The sequence below is a fragment of the Lampris incognitus genome, unplaced genomic scaffold (assembly GCF_029633865.1).
Source record: "Lampris incognitus isolate fLamInc1 unplaced genomic scaffold, fLamInc1.hap2 scaffold_155, whole genome shotgun sequence".
NCBI lineage: Eukaryota > Metazoa > Chordata > Actinopteri > Lampriformes > Lampridae > Lampris > Lampris incognitus.
Genome location: NW_026611120.1, coordinates 73,001 through 91,268, shown reverse-complemented (window position 1 = coordinate 91,268; position 18,268 = coordinate 73,001). Strand labels below are relative to the sequence as shown.

At 45.2% G+C, this 18,268-nt stretch overlaps 2 protein-coding genes across 3 annotated transcripts in view; one reads left to right on the top strand and one right to left on the bottom strand.

Annotated features, from left to right (window-relative positions):
- Window positions 1–22: 22 nt before the first annotated feature.
- fbxo46 (F-box protein 46) lies at window positions 23–18,184 on the bottom strand. 2 transcript variants are annotated; one of them, XM_056301810.1, is made up of 3 exons: window positions 17,815–18,184; window positions 4,018–4,639; window positions 23–3,766 (listed from the first exon to the last, which is right to left on the bottom strand). In XM_056301810.1, exons 2-3 carry the CDS (start codon window positions 4,492–4,494, stop codon window positions 1,907–1,909), a joined length of 2,337 nt encoding a protein of 778 aa, XP_056157785.1. In that variant the 5' UTR covers window positions 4,495–4,639; window positions 17,815–18,184; the 3' UTR covers window positions 23–1,906. The 2 variants fall into 2 exon arrangements, with proteins under 2 accessions (XP_056157785.1, XP_056157786.1); XM_056301811.1 differs by lacking the exon at window positions 17,815–18,184 and adding an exon at window positions 17,505–17,573.
- coq8b (coenzyme Q8B) overlaps window positions 17,752–18,268 on the top strand; it is a 49,741-nt gene continuing 49,224 nt past the window's right edge. Inside the window, exon 1 of the mRNA XM_056301814.1 lies at window positions 17,752–17,882. The gene's annotated coding sequence lies outside the window, so the exon portion shown is untranslated. The remainder of the gene's footprint in view (window positions 17,883–18,268) is intronic.

The window sequence follows — 18,268 nt, the reverse complement described above, 5'->3', positions numbered from 1 at the left end:
CTGCCTTCGTTTTTACATATGCACACACACAAACGTAAGGCAGTTGTCCAGATTTCCAGTTTAATCACTTCTGTTTTTATTTAAGCAGATATTTTCCCATCAGCATTGTACATATCTAGACCTTGCAGGTTCTCCCATGCCTCCCCCACTGTCTATCCCCCTCCATGCAGCGTTTCAGCATCATTCTGTAGGTCAGGTCCAGTCTGTCAGTTTGCAGAGGTGGGGGTGGGGGGTGGGGGTTAACAAACTAGGCGCAGTGGAGGGGAGAGAGAAAGGAGGTTCTTCAAAAGAATCAAGAGGCAGAACTGTCACCAGGCACTGTTCAGTTTACCCAACTACACTCGCACAAAAGAGTTGTGGATCTTTTAGCGTTATAGTGACTGGAGACATACCTGCGTATGGGCTCCTGTGCAACTCCCAATAATGTTTGTATCTTTGTAAGGTATCTGACACCTCACTATCCTATGGGGCGGGCAAGAGGTAGGGGGGGTTTTAAGGCTGGAAGCTGGTGTATAGAGCTTCTATGGTCTCTGGTTTGTTTCATCCGCCTCAAAGCGATAATAACGGCTTAGTCAAACATTGCCCTCTGTCGTATTGCAGGGAGGAAGGAGGGGAAGAGGGGTGGAGAGAATCAGTGTTAAAACAAAGATGGAGTTTCTTAAAAATCATTTGCAGGGGTGAGGACAGGGTCAAACTGAGTCAGGGAAACCACAGTCCAAAAGAGAAAAAATGGGAATAACAGCAAACATTCTCTTACATACACCCCAATAAAACAACCAAATAAAAATAGCAAACAAGCAAGTCAATCAAACCATACAAAGTGACATCAGGCCTTTGCAAAGTGACATCAAGTCTTCTTTCCCTCCAATTCAATCCCTCTGGTCTAAGTTCAATAAATGATCTCCCATTTTCTGGGGAAAAAAAACAACAAAACAGGAAGTCGTCTGTGGCTCTTCCGTATAGCTGGTAAACAAGGTTGGGGTCAGCTGCATGAGGATGAAAAACAGATCTCAGTTGCCAGTAGAGTGGCTAGAAGGAAGAAACGGGGCTGTCGCCGACCAACAGTATGGCTACAACAGAGTTAACATCAGTGACAGGCAGCCATTTCAGCAGCATTATTTGGGGCTGTTCAGAAAAGCTACAGCACATTACAGCACATTCATAGAAAAAGAAACACATGGCATAGGTCAGGTACAGCACGAATGGCAACCTCGCACATAAGAAAGTTAGCTCGATACAATCACATTTCCACTTTAATGCTGGACATTCCACCACTGAAAGGTTACATCTTTAGGAGCCTGTACAGCTCATTTCTTGAAAGCAGCATTGTACAGCTAACATGAATGATTATGGGTAAAATACGCCACAAAGAACAGAACAACTAAGAGTTGGCCATAGCAGGAGCAGTACCTAGACTCTAGGGCATTACAATTCTAGGCATCACTTTATGAGTGTTAGTAAAATACACTGCAGACTTTAAGAGGTACCTACTAACCTAGTACAGAGTTAGAAAGGTGCCTACTAACCTAGTACAGAGTTAGAAAGAAACTTGACTACAATAAGAGACAAGAGAGCTGACTGAAGGAGCAGCAGGGGTGACCCCAACCCTGGTATGCAAACTTTCAAGAAGCGCCACCGTCGGAGCAGAGAAAGGAGAGAGGGAGATTTTGGAGGGCTTGAAAAGGCAGGGAGAGAAACACACCTCTCCCCCTCCTCTAATCTCCCTTCTACTTAGGGCAAAATAAGAGGAAGGAGTACTGGAGAAAAAAAAAAGTCTTGGGAGTGCCAATTCCTCTCTGTCCTTTTGAAATTTTTTCTCTGAATAACAGTAGAGGAAAGAAGACCAAGGGATGCTGGAGGAGATATGAGTTACTTTGATGGAGGAGGACAACTCCTCCTTGCCTCTCTACCTGGCCTCCTCCCTTCTCTCCTCCCTCCTGGTGCGGATAGGCTGGGAACCGTTAGCTGGCTGCTGAACCCAATTGTTATCATGGAGCCCAACACGGCAGCCTGGTGTATCCTTGTCTGTACGTCGACAACACATCCAGTAGGAGCGTCCATAAGGCAGGTCATGGTGGTAAGGTTTGGGGTGCCAGCGGCAGAGGGAAACGTCCCCACGTTCATACTGCCGCTTACACTGCTTGCAGGGATCATCTCGATAGAGAGGGTCTTGGTTCCAGCGAGAGTCCACTGCCCGCACCCCATAGGTCTCAATCAGCGCCTTGAAGTCATGGCAGGTGCACTTGAGAGCAGCCAGGGAACGTGTGGGCAAGTAGCTAAAGATGTTGACCATGATGTGGTCTGGGAGCAGCAACATGTACTGGCGCGGTTCTAGTAGACGCTGGATCTGAAAGCGAATCTCTAGGAAGTCGTGAGAGACATGCCGGTAGAGACGGCACAGGGAAGGGTCAGAGCAGTCATCCACTACCCCTACGCTAGTCAGGGGAGAGTCTGGCCGTGATACCCGCTCCCCCGAGCCCGCTACCACCCCCTTTCCAGAACTGTTATTGTTGGCACAGTCCAAAGAGCACACTGCTGATCCGCTGCTGTTACCTGTTCCTTTCACATCCTCCTCTGGGACCCGGGATGGCTGAAGAAAAAAGAGCTGCCCAGGTGGAGGATCATCAGAAGAAGGGTCAGTGGAGCTGCCTACACTCCCGCCTCCCCCTCCTCCACCAGACATTCCAAAACACACAGTTTCCTCCTGCACATTCTCTGTGCTGTCTTTTCCATAAAACACACACTGGTCCACAGCACCTGTCACGACCACTTCTACATGGAAACCAGTCACTCTCTCCCTCCCCACACCCACAGCCTTCTTCTCCGCAGAAGAAAGCTCTTGGGCCGGATCTGGGCTACTGCATGGCTGCCTGTCTGGGTGGTCTCCATCTGGTTTGGGGGCAGCAGAGGCAGCAGCAAGCAAAAGGCTGCTTGGGTCTCTTGAGGAGGGGCTGACTAACTGGTAGAGGTCGCAGGTGATCTTTTCTTTGGCCCTGGCTCCTGTCTGACTGCTCCCACCACCACAGCTCATAAACATACAGTGGGGTCTGCCAACAGGTTCCGACTGGGACCGTGGGTCCATGCTGGACACACGAAAAGCTATCCTTACCTCGCCATGACCATGGGTGGGTGGTGGGGGAGGGGCTGCAACACCAGCCCCCAACTCACCTCCTCTTTTACGCTCCCTTTCTCTGTCTTTATTAAATGAGTCTATTCCACTTGCACAGCCAGAGCCTAGTCTGAGTCTATTTTCCAGGTTCTGGGACTCAAAGTGTGCAATGGCTTGAGCTACCCTGCACGATTCCTGTTGCTGGTCCTCTAGCTCTTGGTCAGTCTGGATGGGAGAAGATGATTCTGGTGGTTCCACAGAGGGCTGGGGCTCTGAACTTTCTGACAGAAACACCAAAGGGGTTGGGTCTGACACAGTGCCCTGGATGACGGTGTGCTGGTGGGAAGGGAGCCCATCACTGTGGGAAATAGGAAGCTGGTGCTGTTGCTGGCTGCCCTGAACAGCCACCATCCCCTGGAGGGCCATTGCCGTCCTCTGCTCAACCAAGGCCACCATCTCTGCCACAGACAGCAGGTCTGTCTCACTCACCCCTCCCAGTGGTGGCTCATCTGGGCTGGGAGAAGAATCAGGAGCCGGAGAGGGGTCATGTTTAAGGTGGGCATCTGACCTGGTTTTGGAACGGGTTGGAGGGTCATAAGAGGAGCATCGCCTTCGTCGTTTTGCCTTACTGCAGTCAGTTGCCCAGTTACCTTTCACCTGGGGAAAAAGATGGAAAAAATATTTCAGTCAACTCTTATTCTACCCGAATTCATGCCAGCTAATAGTGTCCCATCTTTACCACGAATGTTTTTCCATCATTAAAGTTAGCAGCAATGAGGAAGGTCAAGTGGGAATAAAGAATCCTAAAACATTTCAAAGGACTTTATACCAGTGATGCCTAGTCATGTGCCATGGAGGGCCATGTGTACACTGGTTTTCACTCCAAACCCAATCTTGTAGCTCCTTACCTTCATGGCACTGGGTCTGGGCAGCCCTGCTCCACTGAACTGATGTGCAACGAAGAAGGCAATCTTCTCCTTGGTGTTTCCTGGCTTGATAACATACCAGGTATCCAACAGCACACGGCCATCCTCCATCTGTGCCCCTGAAGAGGGTGGTGAGGAAGGGGCTGAGGAGGGCGGAGGGGCTTGACTCTGTGTCAGGGAGATGGAGCTGAGCTCAGAGTCAGGGGGTGTATTCTCCGAACCAGCACCTTCCTCATCCCCATCTCCGTTCTCCTCCTGCTCTCCCAAAATCATCCCTCCGCCCTCATTTTCATCCAGCGACCTTATGCCTCCTGCAGAGGGCTCAACCTTGCAGAGGGAGGGGGGCCCTGTCCCTCCACCACTGACCCCTGAGCCTGCATTGCGAACCTTGTTCTGGGAGTAGGTGCCAAAGGGGCGTGGGCACCACAGGCGAATGTGGGAGAAGGTGTCTCGGTCCATTAGGGAGTGGACCACCGGGGCATATCTGCATCTAGGCTGGCCAGCAAACACCAATAGCCAGACCTCTCATTTTCTGCTCCCTGTCCTAGTGCCAATCTGATAGGCACCGTCTGCCACAAATCAAAAGCAACACTGGGCATACAACCTGGATACAGAGACAGGGGGATGGGAAAGAAGGGGGAGAAGGGGTGGGCAGAGAAGGAAAATAGAGGAGATAAACAAGATTAACAGTCAAACAAAAACCTAGTCATCAAAACTGAGCTCATATCTCTAGAACAACAATGCTCATCATTGCAGGAATCAATAGTCAACTATTAGATGAGGTTATATTGAATTGTTGCCTCAATGTACAAATTTGAGAAAAAACAAAGAGGAAGGCAACCTGGCTGTCTATACCAACAGCAATTACCAGAATACAACAGTATAGCTAGTACGTCATTTACTTTGGTCAAACTCCATTAGCATTACATCTGCTACCTTATTCTAAGAGCTAAACTCTCACCTTAGACCTTCTAATTCAAATTAAAGGGATTTCATTTCAAGCCCTGCGTCTGGAGCCAGCCTCAGAAGAGGTGGAATACAAAAGCATCAAAATGTATTCCTCTTTTATTCCCATTTCCTCCTCTCATTGCTACAAAGAGGACTTGCCTGATAAGAGAGAACACAGGGAGGGGCAAGCAAGCATATGCCAGACCTATTTTTAGAAAACAGGAGGAGGAGGGGGGTGGGGTAGTAGTGAAACTAATGTCGCTGTCCTCCCCTGTACTCACCCCTTTCAGCAAACCTACATTACGGGGTTGGAAGGGAAGCCTCTAGTCTACCCAGAGTGCTTTGCCTCTGCGTCACAGACTGTGCCAGCTGTACAGGTTGCCAAGAACGTGCCAACATGCTTAAGGAGAGAGAAACAAGTGTCGATGGTCCAACATGCTTAACACCCCGCTGATTTAAAGGTCACAGTTATGGAAAGGCTTGAACCGAATTACAGTCAAACACTAAGACATAAGATAATCTTTATGAGTAAGGTTACGCGACTCAACACACGATACATTTCAGAAATTAACTGTCAAGGATTCTCCTCATTAATATTGAATCTACATAGTATCCATTGATTTAGTTCGGATGATCCGCTGTGGCGACCCCTAACAGGAGCAGCCGAAAGTAGTAGTAGTAGCTTATAACAGGATAAAAATTACTACACATTTTTTAAATAAAACAATTAATTTGTTTGTTATGCTTGGGGTTTGGTGGTATTAATGGAAATATGGTAAGTCATGGCATCTAAAAAAAAAAATACGGCGATGGTATCCATTTTAACACCAATATGAAATTTCTACGCCACATCTACCTCATAAATTATAGGCCAATTGTTTGTCTATTAACAACTTATAACAGTGGGCACCTGCCTATTGGGTCAGCGAATTACAAATGTTTCACTTTCTGTGTAAATTTCAAGTTGCAACTGGACCTTCACAGCCAACTATAACAGCTGCTTTCGCAAAAACAAATACAGATCGTACAGTGTGAGGCAGAAAACTTACTGTCGAGGGACTTCCGTATATGTGATGTAGGTAGAGGACGCAGGACCGAGGGCTCCTAGTCTACTTTTTGACAAAACTTGTTTTACCTAGCTTTTCCTTTGAGACTTATACGGCCTAGTAAGACTTACTTTAGAGATATCTTGCGAAATGAGCCACTGTAAACGTGCCAAACCAGCAAGTAACGTCGAGACAAAACTCCAGCTAGTGCTAACCGTGCATATGCTAACGTTTCCAAGAACGCAGCCGAGAAGCTAGCAGTGTTTGCTAACAACCCTTCGACAACAACAGAAACCGGAGCTACCACAGCTGATATGCTCATTTCCATGGATCAACTGTCTGCAGAATTCGAAAAGCAGAGGAGGTCACTTAGGGATGACGTTTCTTCCCTGATCCAAGAGTCCACTAAACCCCTACAAGCCTCACTGGACTCCTTGCAGGAGACAGTGAACTCCTTCCAGAAGCGCCTTACCTCTGTGGAGTCTTTTACCAGTGACAACTTTGAACATTTAACTGTAGCCGAGTCCACCATCAAAATGCTCCAAACCCAAACCTGTCTCTGCAGGACCAGACCGACAACCTCGAGAACCGATCACAGCGGACCAATCTCCGTGTACCGAACATTCCTGAAGGCAGTGAGGAGATGGTAAAGATCCGGTCAAACTCATGTCAGAGATGCTGATGCAAATGATGGGTCCTGATGTCTTTTCTGCACCGCCTGAGCTGGAGAGAGCACACCGGACCCCGACCTTCAAATCAGGCCGAGGAACATCCCCCTGCACGTTCCTGGTTTGCTTTTCCAGATTCCAGCAGAAGGAAACTGCACTGTGCTGGGCCAGGAACCATGAGCTGAAGTACCAAGGAGCAGTTATAAGGGTCTATTCAAGACCTCAGCGCAGCACTCGCTAAAAAGCGAGCCGCATTTAACAGCATCAAACAAGCTCTGTACCAAAAGAACATGCGGTTCCACTTACTGTACCCGGCCTGGCTGCGCGTGATGTACGGAGATGACTCGCACATTGGACTCCCCCAATGAAGCTCAGAAGTTTTACGATCAGAAGATAGCTTAAAAAGTAGGCTAGCAAAATGGCTGTTTTGAACTACACTGGTTGGAGACTGTCGATTACCTGGACTGATTTGAAAATGGGTAGGGCTATGTTTACTGTGTGAACTCACCCTCTCAACAGCCCTGGGACTGAAGGTATGGTCACTCGCTGTATTATTGCTGGGCTATGTTAACTCATCCGTGTTCAGCTTACTCATTATAGAGACATCGCCTACCTTTTATTTTTTCTTGCCATCATAGGCTGTGCTTTCATATGTATATTGATTGTTCATCTGGCCTACAGATGCTTCATTTTATTTGTTCCTTGAGTATGGTAAGCTCTTAATATTTAATTGCTGGGAGCCTTATTCGTTGAAAGAGTCAGGCTGTGTTACCGGACGGTCTTGGGAATAGGGCTATGTAGCCTGCAGGTTGCCCCAGAGAGAGGAACAAGTATAGGCTCAGTCTTAGTTTCGTTCATGTTTGGGATGTGAGACAGGGTTATGGGAAGGGACACCCCTAGTTTTTTTACAATGTGTATTCTCTTTTGTTTTTCTTAGAGAGGTTATTCATGAGGCTGTGCATTCTATTACAACCACTTTTTTATCTTGTCACTGTCATCACTGTTACGCTACCGTTCCTGGCTAAATATGGAAAACAGAACTAGTAAGGCTGGTGTACGGTTCATCAGCTGGCATGTAAAAGGCTTAAATGGGCCTGTAAAAAGAGCTAAAATATTCAACCACCTTAAATATTTAAATTGTGAAATTGTATTTCTTCAAGAAACTCACGTGTTGGTTAAAGATCAAGTCAGACTAAGAAAAGGTTGGGTGGGCCATGTGTTTCACTCAAATTTAAATTCCAGAACATGTAGAACAACTATATTGATACATTAAAAAATTCAGTTTAATGCATCTACTGTTATTTCAGAGGAACACTATATCATAGTGTCTGGACTTTTCCCACAAACCTGTTGTTTTGGTTAATGTTTACGCCCCAAATTGGGATGATGATAAATTTATAGAAAGAGTCAGTTCATTAATACCAGATTTGAACTCACAACAATTGATTTTTGGTGGCGACCTGAACTATGTAATCAATCCAGTACTAGACCGTTCTAATCCTAAATCCACAACCCCTTCAAAAATGGCCAAATCACTGTCACTCTATGGATCAGATAGGAGGTGTCGACCCTTGGCGTTCCTTATTTCCACAAAATCAGTCCTTCTCCTTTTCCCCAGTCACATAGTAGAATAGACTATTTCTTCATTGATAGAACATTTCTCCCCTATGTCACTAAAACTGAACATTTGACTATAATTGAATCAGATCATGCCCCTGTGTTACTAGATATCACATTTCCTCTTAACAATTTGGAACGTTCTCCTTGGAAATTAGACAAAACTTTATTGGCTGATAAAGCCTTTTGTGTATTGATATCTAAAAAACTGATGACTTTATCGAATTCAATAAAAAAGATAATATTTCCCCATGGTTGCTTTGGGAAACACTGAAAGCTGTAATCAGGGGCAAGATTATGTCATATTCAGCTAGATTCAATAAGATGCGAAGACTTGAACAGGACCAGCTCATTAAACCTATAGATACAGCGGATGCTCTGTACTCTACCTCCCCTTCCCCTGAGCTCTTGGAAACGAAGCTCGACCTCCAAACCCAATACAACCTATCAACTAGAAGGACAGAACGACTCTTACTGTAATCACGTGGATATGTCTATGAGCATTGTGAGAAGGCTGGTCGTCTCTTAGTACACCAATTTAAGTGCCAAGCGGTTGCTCGACAGATCCCACAAATTAGGAAACCAAATGGGGAGTTAACTATTGACCCAGGAGAAATTAATGAAATATTCACCTCATTTTACTCAAACCTATATATGTCAGAAGACACAAGTGACAGTATTTATATGGAAATTTTTTTGATAATCTCCAGGCTCCCCCTATCAACACAATTCATAGGACTGAGACTGAACTGTGAGGAATCAGGGTGTGATCCTGGACGACCAACTGTCGTTTGCTGAAAACGTTGCATCGGTTGCTCGCTCCTGCAGATTTCTCCTCTATAACATCAGGAGGATTCGCCCATTCCTCACCGACGAGATGGCACAGGTGCTCATCCAGGCTCTGGTCATCTCCCGGCTGGACTACGGCAACTCCCTCCTTGCTGGCACCACGGTGTCGGCCATCAGACCTCAGGAGCTTGTTCAGAAAGCTGCAGCTCGTTTGGTTTTCAACCGCCCTAAGTTCTCCCACACAACTTCCCTTCTCATGTCCCTACACTGGCTCCCAGTAGCTGCTCGCATCCAGTTTAAGACTCTGGTGCTAGCCTACAGGGCAGTGAAAGGAACAGCTCCTTCCTATCTCCAGGCCATGGTCAAGCCCTACATCCCCGCCCGACCACTTCGCTCTGCTGCCTCGGGACGCCTGGTTGCCCCATCGCTCAAAGGCCCTTGTTGCCGATCGACCCGGTCATAGCTCTTTTCTGTCCTAGCCCCATAGGGGTGGAATGAACTCCCCACTGATGTCAGGACAGCGGAGTCGCTGCCCATCTTTCGGCGCAGGTTGAAAACTCACCTCTTTAAGAACTACTACCCTGCTACTTGTTCTTAGCACTTATTGTATTCACTCATTTAAAAAAAAAAGCGCTTTCTTGCACTTTCACTTTAGCACTGGTTTTGCTCTTAGATGCTTGTTTAGATGCACTTATGACCTCTGATGACTAGTAGTTCTCCTTATTTCCTGTTAAATGATGCACTCATTGTAAGTCGCTTTGGATAAAAGCGTCGACTAAACGACTAATGTAATGTAATGTAACTCCCACTACAACAGACAGAAATCATTAACGCAATGATGGCGATGCAAAGTGGTAAAACGCCTGGCCCGGATGGGTACCCAATAGAGTTCTTTAAAATATTTTCTAACAAGCTGTCGATAATTTTACTCGATATGTTTAATGATTCTCTGCCTCGTGGGTCGCTGCCACAAACACTGACCGAAGCATCAATTACTCTCCCGCTTAAGCCAGGTAAAGATAACACAGAATGTGGTTCATATAGACCCATCTCTCTCCTAAACTGTGATGTGAAGATCCTAGCCAAAGCTCTTGCCCTACGCCTAGAAACCACAATCCATGAAGTGATATCTGTTGACCAAACCGGCTTCATTTCAGGACGACATTTATTTACAAATATCCGTCAGCTTTTGAATATTATTCACTCTCCTGCGTCCAGTGAGGTACCAGAGGTGGTCATCTCGCTGGATGCAGAGAAAGCTTTTGACAGGGTCGAATGGGAATTTTTTTTCACTTGTTTAAAAAAATTTGGGTATGGTCCTAATTTGATTTCATGGATTAAGCTTTTGTATACTTCACCAAAAGCCTCAGTTGTTACAAATGGTAAACAATCACAATACTTCCAGCTGTCAAGAGCAACCCGTCAGGGTTGCCCACTCAGTCCATTATTATTTGCTTTAGCTACAGAGCCCTTATCCTACTACTACTTTTGGCTGCTCCCGTTAGGGGGCGCCACAGCGGATCATCTGTTTCCATTTCTTCCTGTCTTCTGCGTCTTCCTCTGTCACACCAGCCACCTGCATTTCATCCCTCATCACGTCCATAAACCTCCTCTTTGGCCTTCCTCTTTTCCTTTCCTGGCAGCTCCATATTAAGCGTCCTTCTCCCAATATACCCAGCATCTCTCCTCCACACATGTCCAAGCCATCTCAATCTTGCGTCTCTTGCTTTGTCTCCAAAGCTTCCAACTTGAGAGGTCCCTCTAATATAATCATTCCTAATCCTGTCCTTCTTCGTCACTCCCCCGTGAAAATCTTAGCATCTTCAACTCTGCCACCTCCAGCTCCGCCTCCTGTCTTTTCGTCAGTGCCACTGTCTCCAAACCATACGACATAGCTGGTCTCACAACCATTCTGTAAACGTTCCCTTTAACGCTTGCTGGTACTCTTCTGTCGCAACTCACTCCCGACACTCTTCTCCACCCACTCCACCCTGCCGGCACTCTATTCTTCACCTCTCTACTGCACTCCCCGTTACTTTGGACAGTTGACCCCAAGTATTTAAACTCATATGCCTTCGTCACCTCCACTCCTTGCATCTTGACCATTCCACTGTTCTCCCTCTCATTCATGCATAGGTATTCCGTCTTGCTCCTACTGACTTTAATTCCTCTTCTCTCCAGTGCATACCTCCACCTCTCCAGGCTCTCCTCAACCTGCACCCTACTCTCACTACAGATCACAATGTCATCCCTGAACATCATCGTCCATGGAGACTCCTGCCTGATCTTGTCCGTCAACCTGTCCATCACCATTGCAAACAAGAAAGCGCTCAGAGCCGATCCTTGATGTAATCCCACCTCCACCTTGAACCCATCTGTCATTCCAACCGCACACCTCACCATTGTCACACTTCCCTCATACATATCCTGCACCATTCCTACATACTTCTCTGCAACTCCCGACTTCCTCATACAATACCACACATCCTCTCTCGGCACCCTGTCGTATGCGCTCTCTAAATCTACAAAGACACATTGCAACTCTTTCTGGCCTTCTCTATACTTCCCAATCAACATTCTCAAAGCAAACATCACATCTGTGGTGCTCTTTCGTGGCATGAAACCATACTGCTACTGCTGATCATCACCTCTCCTCTTAACCTAGCTTCTATTACTTTTTCCCAAATCTTCATGCTGTGGTTGATCAACTTTATACGTCTGTAGTTGCTACAGTTCTGCACATTGCCCTTGTTCTTGAAAATCGGTACCAGTATGCTTCTTCTCCACTCCTCAGGCATCCTCTCACTTTCCGAGATTGTGTTAAACAATCTAGTTTAAAAACCCCACTGCCATCTCTCCTAAACATCTCCATGCCTCCACAGGTATGTCATCAGGACCAACTGCCTTTCCACTCTTCATCCTCTTCATAGCTGCCCTCACTTCCTCCTTGCTAAATTATGCTCTGCATTTAACCCATCCTAGCTGTGTAGCTAGGAGCAGGGGTCAGCTGCAGCACCCGGGGACCAACTCCAGTTCGTCTTGCTATTGCCTTGGTCAGGGACACAAGACAGGAGTACTAAGCCTAACATGCATGTCTTTTTGACGGTGGGGGAAAACGGAGCACCCAGAGAAAACCCACTGCAGACATGGGGAGAACATGCAAACTCCACACAGAGGACGACCTGGGACGACTCCCAAGGTTGGACAACCCCAGGGTTTGAACCCAGGACCTTCTTGCTGTCAGGCAACAGTTCTAACCACTGCGCCACTGTACCACCCAATGCTTGCATTGTGCCCATGGGTGACTTAAGGAGTAACCGATTCATAGACAAAAGGCAGGATGCTACAAACAGTGAAAAACTGTAACAATATGGAAAATTGCTTCATCAGAACTAGTTTGTATCACCTACATGTTGACAGCAGAGCCGTTTTTCTTTCTCACATTGAGTGTGTTTACATAGAATCATATTTATTACCCGAGTAAGCGGATAAAGGCAATATTTTGATGAAAAAATGGTTTGGAATTTCCCAATTTCTCTAAAACTTGGGTCTATGGTTGCTTTGAACAAGTGGACTATATGTTAGTTTTCCCAATACATCCTGTTTTGTTTTTTGTTTTTACAACTGGATCATGGCAAAGAGCCCTCAACCAAGTACATTAGATGATTTTGTACACCCGCCTGTCTCTATATCCTTTCATCATTTTTTTTTATAGGTCATTGCTTTGCACCATAAAATGAGTGTTCCTATTGCCCAACTGAAAGTTAACAACTAACTGGTAGCTGTATGTAGCAGCAGACAGTAAACGACAAGCCATGCACTGGCATTGTAATCAATTACTATCATGGCAGGCCATGTTAGCTTTCATAGTCAACTTTCTAACAGTGAACAAGTGAAAGACTTGCATCAACTTATCCCCAATTAAAAAAGGAAAGACACAAATGAGGATGGTATAATAAAAAACAAAACAAGATTTGTCTAGTCTTGGGATGGATTTTGCTGTCAACAAGAGGCAGCGTTAATTCTGTCAAGGTTTTGACAAGTATTCATTGACGAACTTTCTTTCATGATGATGTCAAAATGACAACGTCAATACATAGCTTTTTGAAAACAAAAGCTAGACAAAGAAAACCGTCAACTCCAACAGCTCCAAAATCTGCAGACTAGCCCAGACCAATACAGACTCAGCCCGACTGTGAATCCCAGCTATAAATCGGGCTGAGTTTTGTGTAGTGTGACGCCAGCATCAAGCTATAAAGTCACTCGTACTGTTGAATCTGAGGAAAACTTCAAAGGGAGGTGTCAGTTGATAATGATGACAAAGCTATAATTTGAATGTGCTATTTTTCTTTATGGGGCTTCATTGGCAAAGCTCTCATTGCAAACACGTTTCCACACGATCCTCTTATGCAAGAGCTTGATATCAAAAATGCATGCTAAAGTAAACACTTCCATCATCAAACCCGCTCCCATTTAGAAGGGATGCATCATTGTGGGGTAAAGGTGAGCACTAAGAATTGTTATGCAAGTAGCAATTTGAATATGCCCACCCCTTTGAGGGACAACTTCAGAGTTCATTCCAGAAAATGGACTTCATACCAGAGCATAACAGATAGAGCCCTTCAGTGAAATTTTGCTTTATTTTCAGTGGCCCAGGGACCACTGGACTTGGTCCCCGGGCGCTGCACAGCGGCTGTTCACGGTTCCTAGCTACATGGCTAGGATGGGTTAAATGCAGAGGATGAATTTCCCCACGGGGATTAATAAAGTATATCTCTCTATTTTACAGCCATTACAAAATGCATTCAAAAAACAGAGGAGTTACATGTTTGATGGTACAGTGGTCTTCAGTTTTATTTACTCTTATGGGACTAGACTTGCTGTTGGCCCTGTATAGATATTCAAGTTCAATACAAACAGCTGCCAATTACTGTGTCTGACAGCCACTTAAATAGGCAGTTTGCCATTTTGGTCAATGAAAACCATTTTTTTAGGCTTGCCCATCTTGGGTCGCTGCCTTATTTACATGGATGAAACTATGTTCAAAAACTAGGTTATAGCTTGCCTAGTTGGTCTTTTTGATTTGACTGTCTGTGATACTAAATGGGTGGTGCTTTGTACTTTTTGACTACTGGAATTGTTAAGACAGGTGTAAAAAGCAAACGCCGCCAAGTGTGGTGAACTTGGCGGATTATGCTGTTGTGCATGGAAAATCTAACAAACACTTGTCATAGCTTTCCTCCTGACCCCCTTTGTTCCTCTTCATCCCTCTCCGTCACTCTCCCCACCTCTAAAATAGACCGGATGGCATCATAAGTGGTGCCACATAGGGAGTCTATCCAATGCAGCATTACAGTGCAAAGTCATGCACGCGCACACAAAGAACGACAACAATATCAGCCGTTTTGTAACGCTATTGATCAACCTTCACATTGAATGTGTGAAAGCTAGATTCTGTGGAACCCTTTCACACTGAAACTATACCAGGAAATGCTGTGCCAAATGCCTAGGAAGACTGCTATGCCATCCCTTCGATCAACTTCTAAGGGCAGTGAGCCACAGACCCTTTCACACCAAATGTGATCCAAGTAAAAAATTTGGATGTGATGTTGGTGGAAAAGGGGCAACTTGGATTGGAGAAAACTTTCCATCAGCACACAGCCTTCTGTTATTTTATTCTTTGTGCTGTAGGAATTTTTTTTTTTAAAGGCTAACACTAAAAGAAAAGGTAGATGGCTTATGGATGTGGTGAGGGAAGACATGCAGGTGGCTGGTGTGACACAGGAAGATGCAGAAGACAGGAAGAAATGGAAATGGATGATCCGCTGTGGTGACCCCTAACGGGAGCAGCCAAAAGTAGTAGTAGTAGTAAAACTAAAAGAAAAGGTAGATGCACACAAACCTCATTAATATTTAAGTCTCTGTTATTGGTCTACAGTTGTTGCTATTACGTTACACCCCCAAAATAAGCTGGCAAGACCCCCATAGATGCCCTAGGCTGATGTTGAAATGAACATCTTAACCATTATAAATGGATAATAAACCTGCTTTTGGGGGCATGTCTTCAACAAGACTATACAATATCAAGAAATACAATATACAAAATTAAGACTATACAATAGGCTTACACTAAAAACCAAGTGAGACTACTACATTATCTAAATGCAGAACTTTTGACAGGCTGAAATTCTAAGGGCAGAGGAATTCATTCTGAAATTGCCTCACCATAGATTACTAACCACAGTTATGAACATCGACAGTTTCATTTTCTATTTGGATTTCAATACTCGACGTTTTTAACCACAGCTGATATAGGATAAAATTAACAAGTCAGCCAGTTCTTTTTTCCATCCCTTTTCATGTGAAAAACAATTCCTGCAAATGAAAGGGTCGGGTGAGGTTTTAAGCTTTTTGCATAGGCCTAATCCTCCAAATCCTGTCCAAGTACAGAAGCAACCAACTACACCAGCACTATACCACAGTGTACTCCTATTAGAGTAGAAAAGAGGCCTACATCATCGGTCCCAAATTTGTATACAATAAATACACTGACTACTTTTAACAAAGAAATTGTCAAGAAAACACAATTTCACTATTCAAGTGTATTTATAAAAAAAAGTTTGTCCTTTGGGCAACAGGTGTAAAAAAATGAATGGCAAAAAAATTGGAGGAGAGCACTATATAAGCATACACAGCTCAAGTGTGCTGTTGTGGCAAGAAAATATTACCCACGCTAGATCATATCACAGGTTTAATTGACCGAAAACAGAATGAAGGGTAACAGGAGAAAAATGTGTTCTAAACCTAGAGCCCAGACAGCCTAGTTCACGACAGCTCAGCTACCAGTCTCTTTTACCCACATAATGTCAATAACACTGACCATCATTCCACTACCGTCTGGGTTAGCCAACATTGTGAAATATGACTAGACACACAAATTACAATTCTCACTCTAGCTTAAAAAGAAAAGGTACTGGCCCACTCAAAATTTGCTGCATCAAACTGTGAGAAAAATTATCCTGCTGTTCACGCAGCACCAGTGTTCACTAAGTAAGCCTGACAGGTCTGACATACCATCATGTGGCATCAAAACCTCCAGTCATCTTAACTAGTAATTTCCCTATACAAATGATAGATGGGTTGTCCCACTCCCTAAGCCTTGGAAGTTCATTGCTGGTAGGTGTGTCACATATCACATTCCCATTTTATCTGAATCAAGTCTTAGTACATTTTAGGTAGTGCAATGTTCTCAAATATCATGAGTAAGATGCCCCTGGTATTTTTTCCTTTAAGGATGTATGGCATGGGTTTCAGCCTACCCTTTCAAATAAAACTCACCATGGTAAACTAGACTTTTTAACAAAATACCATTATGCCAGGTCCTTGCAGCAGACTCTACCCAACACTTCCCCCTAAATTTCACAGCTTTTCAGCCAAATAAACTCAAGCAGGCAAGTGATATGGGGCTATTATTGATGCCTGCCAGAAAGCCTAAACTCAAACCTGGTCTAGTCACCCTCACCCCTGAATCTATAGAGACAAAACAAGGAGTATGGCCAGCAGGCCAGCTCCATTACAAACTGTCAACAAAACAGTAGGCCTGACTGCATCACTCCAGCAGACGGCCTAGGATCATAACAACCTTAAGTAGCCCTTTTCTCAGTCTGGCAAACCCTACAAGTCTCTGTACATGTCTGTGCTGATGGACTGTCGACACAATATAAACCACCACCACACTGGCAACTGTGTCAACACAGCTGACCTCTTAAGAGGCCACCAAATCAAACATCTTAAGTGATCAGTAATTATTTAAAGGCACCAGAGATAGTCCCACCTCGGCTGGTGAATTCAAGTGCAGGGGTACTTGAAAGACAAGTGATCAATACAAGCTTTTATGGAAAACTGCAAAAAGAAAATTTTTTGTAGTTACGAATTAACTTTCGATCCATTGGACGGCCAACATATCATTTGAACAGTTGGGGCTATGCTGAGCCATACGAAGCGAACGTTACATTTGCCCTGAGCCAAATCAAAGCAGGTCGTTGACACTTGGAGAGCACAACAGGGCCTCAAATGAACTAATCAAGGTGCTTGCTTGCGTTTAACTTAGCCCACAGCAGCTGTGGCTACCGTTGCTTGTTTGGCAAAAGTGATGTAACGCAGTTGTGCTTTATCTGCTACCTGATAAATGGGCCGGCGAGCTACTTTGACCTCAAGTCCTTTGACGTTTAGATTAACTCAACAAAACTAGCTAGCTCTGTTGACATAACCAGTCGAATAGCATAGCGAAGTGCCGCTAGTACCATGGCGCTTCGCATTAATATCCAACCTACCGCACAGTTGAGCCAACAACAACCCCCTTCCATTTAAATGTAACGCCAGCACACTTCCAGTAACCTACTTGTCCACATACCCCTGCTCCTCCTCCTCTTCTAACTTGAAAGAGCTGGGACTTGCGTTCGAATCGTTCTTGGGTTTTTTCCAACTGGGCCTGGGCGACCTAAAATCCTGGTGGACTCCATACTGTTGTCCGACGTTACCTTGTTAGCGAACACCGACTGGCTAAAGCTAGCACAAGCTAGCTAGCTAGCTAGCTTGCTTGCTGGGTGGTTTAAAGCCTACCTGGGTGGTAATGATATGAGCGACTATGCTAGCTGGGGCAATGGTTGGTTTGTTTGCTTCGTGATTGTAGCTTTGGCGAGCTCCCTTACCTTACTGCAGACAGTCTTCGGAGACGAGCTCCTGGGTGTGCAGGTTGTCGATGACAACCGACCAAGAGGTTTGATTTCTTTCTAACCTACGCAGTTTAGCTAGACACTAGCCAGTGGGTGCAGGTGACACGAGTTAACGCCAATCCGCGTCCGTCCACGTAGCTAAGCTAGTCCACATCGCTGGCTAACATGGTTAGCCACAAGGTCCTTTCTTAACAACCTTGTCTTGTAGTTTTGCTATCAAGGCCTGACTGGTTTTTTCTTTGAACACAACTCAACTGACATTTAACCTTTCACGGACCCCCAACACGTTCCTAAGTCGTTACGATTTGCAACTGACAGAGGCTCTTAAGGTATGCTCTCAGGACTACCAAAATAATCACTGTCAAACGGCAGAGGGAGCAAGGCCATCTTGTTGACAAGCAGCTGCATAAGGCTGGCAGCCAATGGCAAT

What these genes read in the sequence shown, in the direction of transcription:
- fbxo46 (XM_056301810.1), bottom strand. Translation starts at nt 4,494, where the DNA reads ATGGACCGAGACACCTTCTCCCACATTCGCCTGTGGTGCCCACGCCCC. An exon ending in CCAGACCCAGTGCCATGAAG is followed by an intron (nt 3,767 to 4,017) that starts GTAAGGAGCTAC and finishes CTTTTTCCCCAG; the next exon opens with GTGAAAGGTAACTGGGCAAC.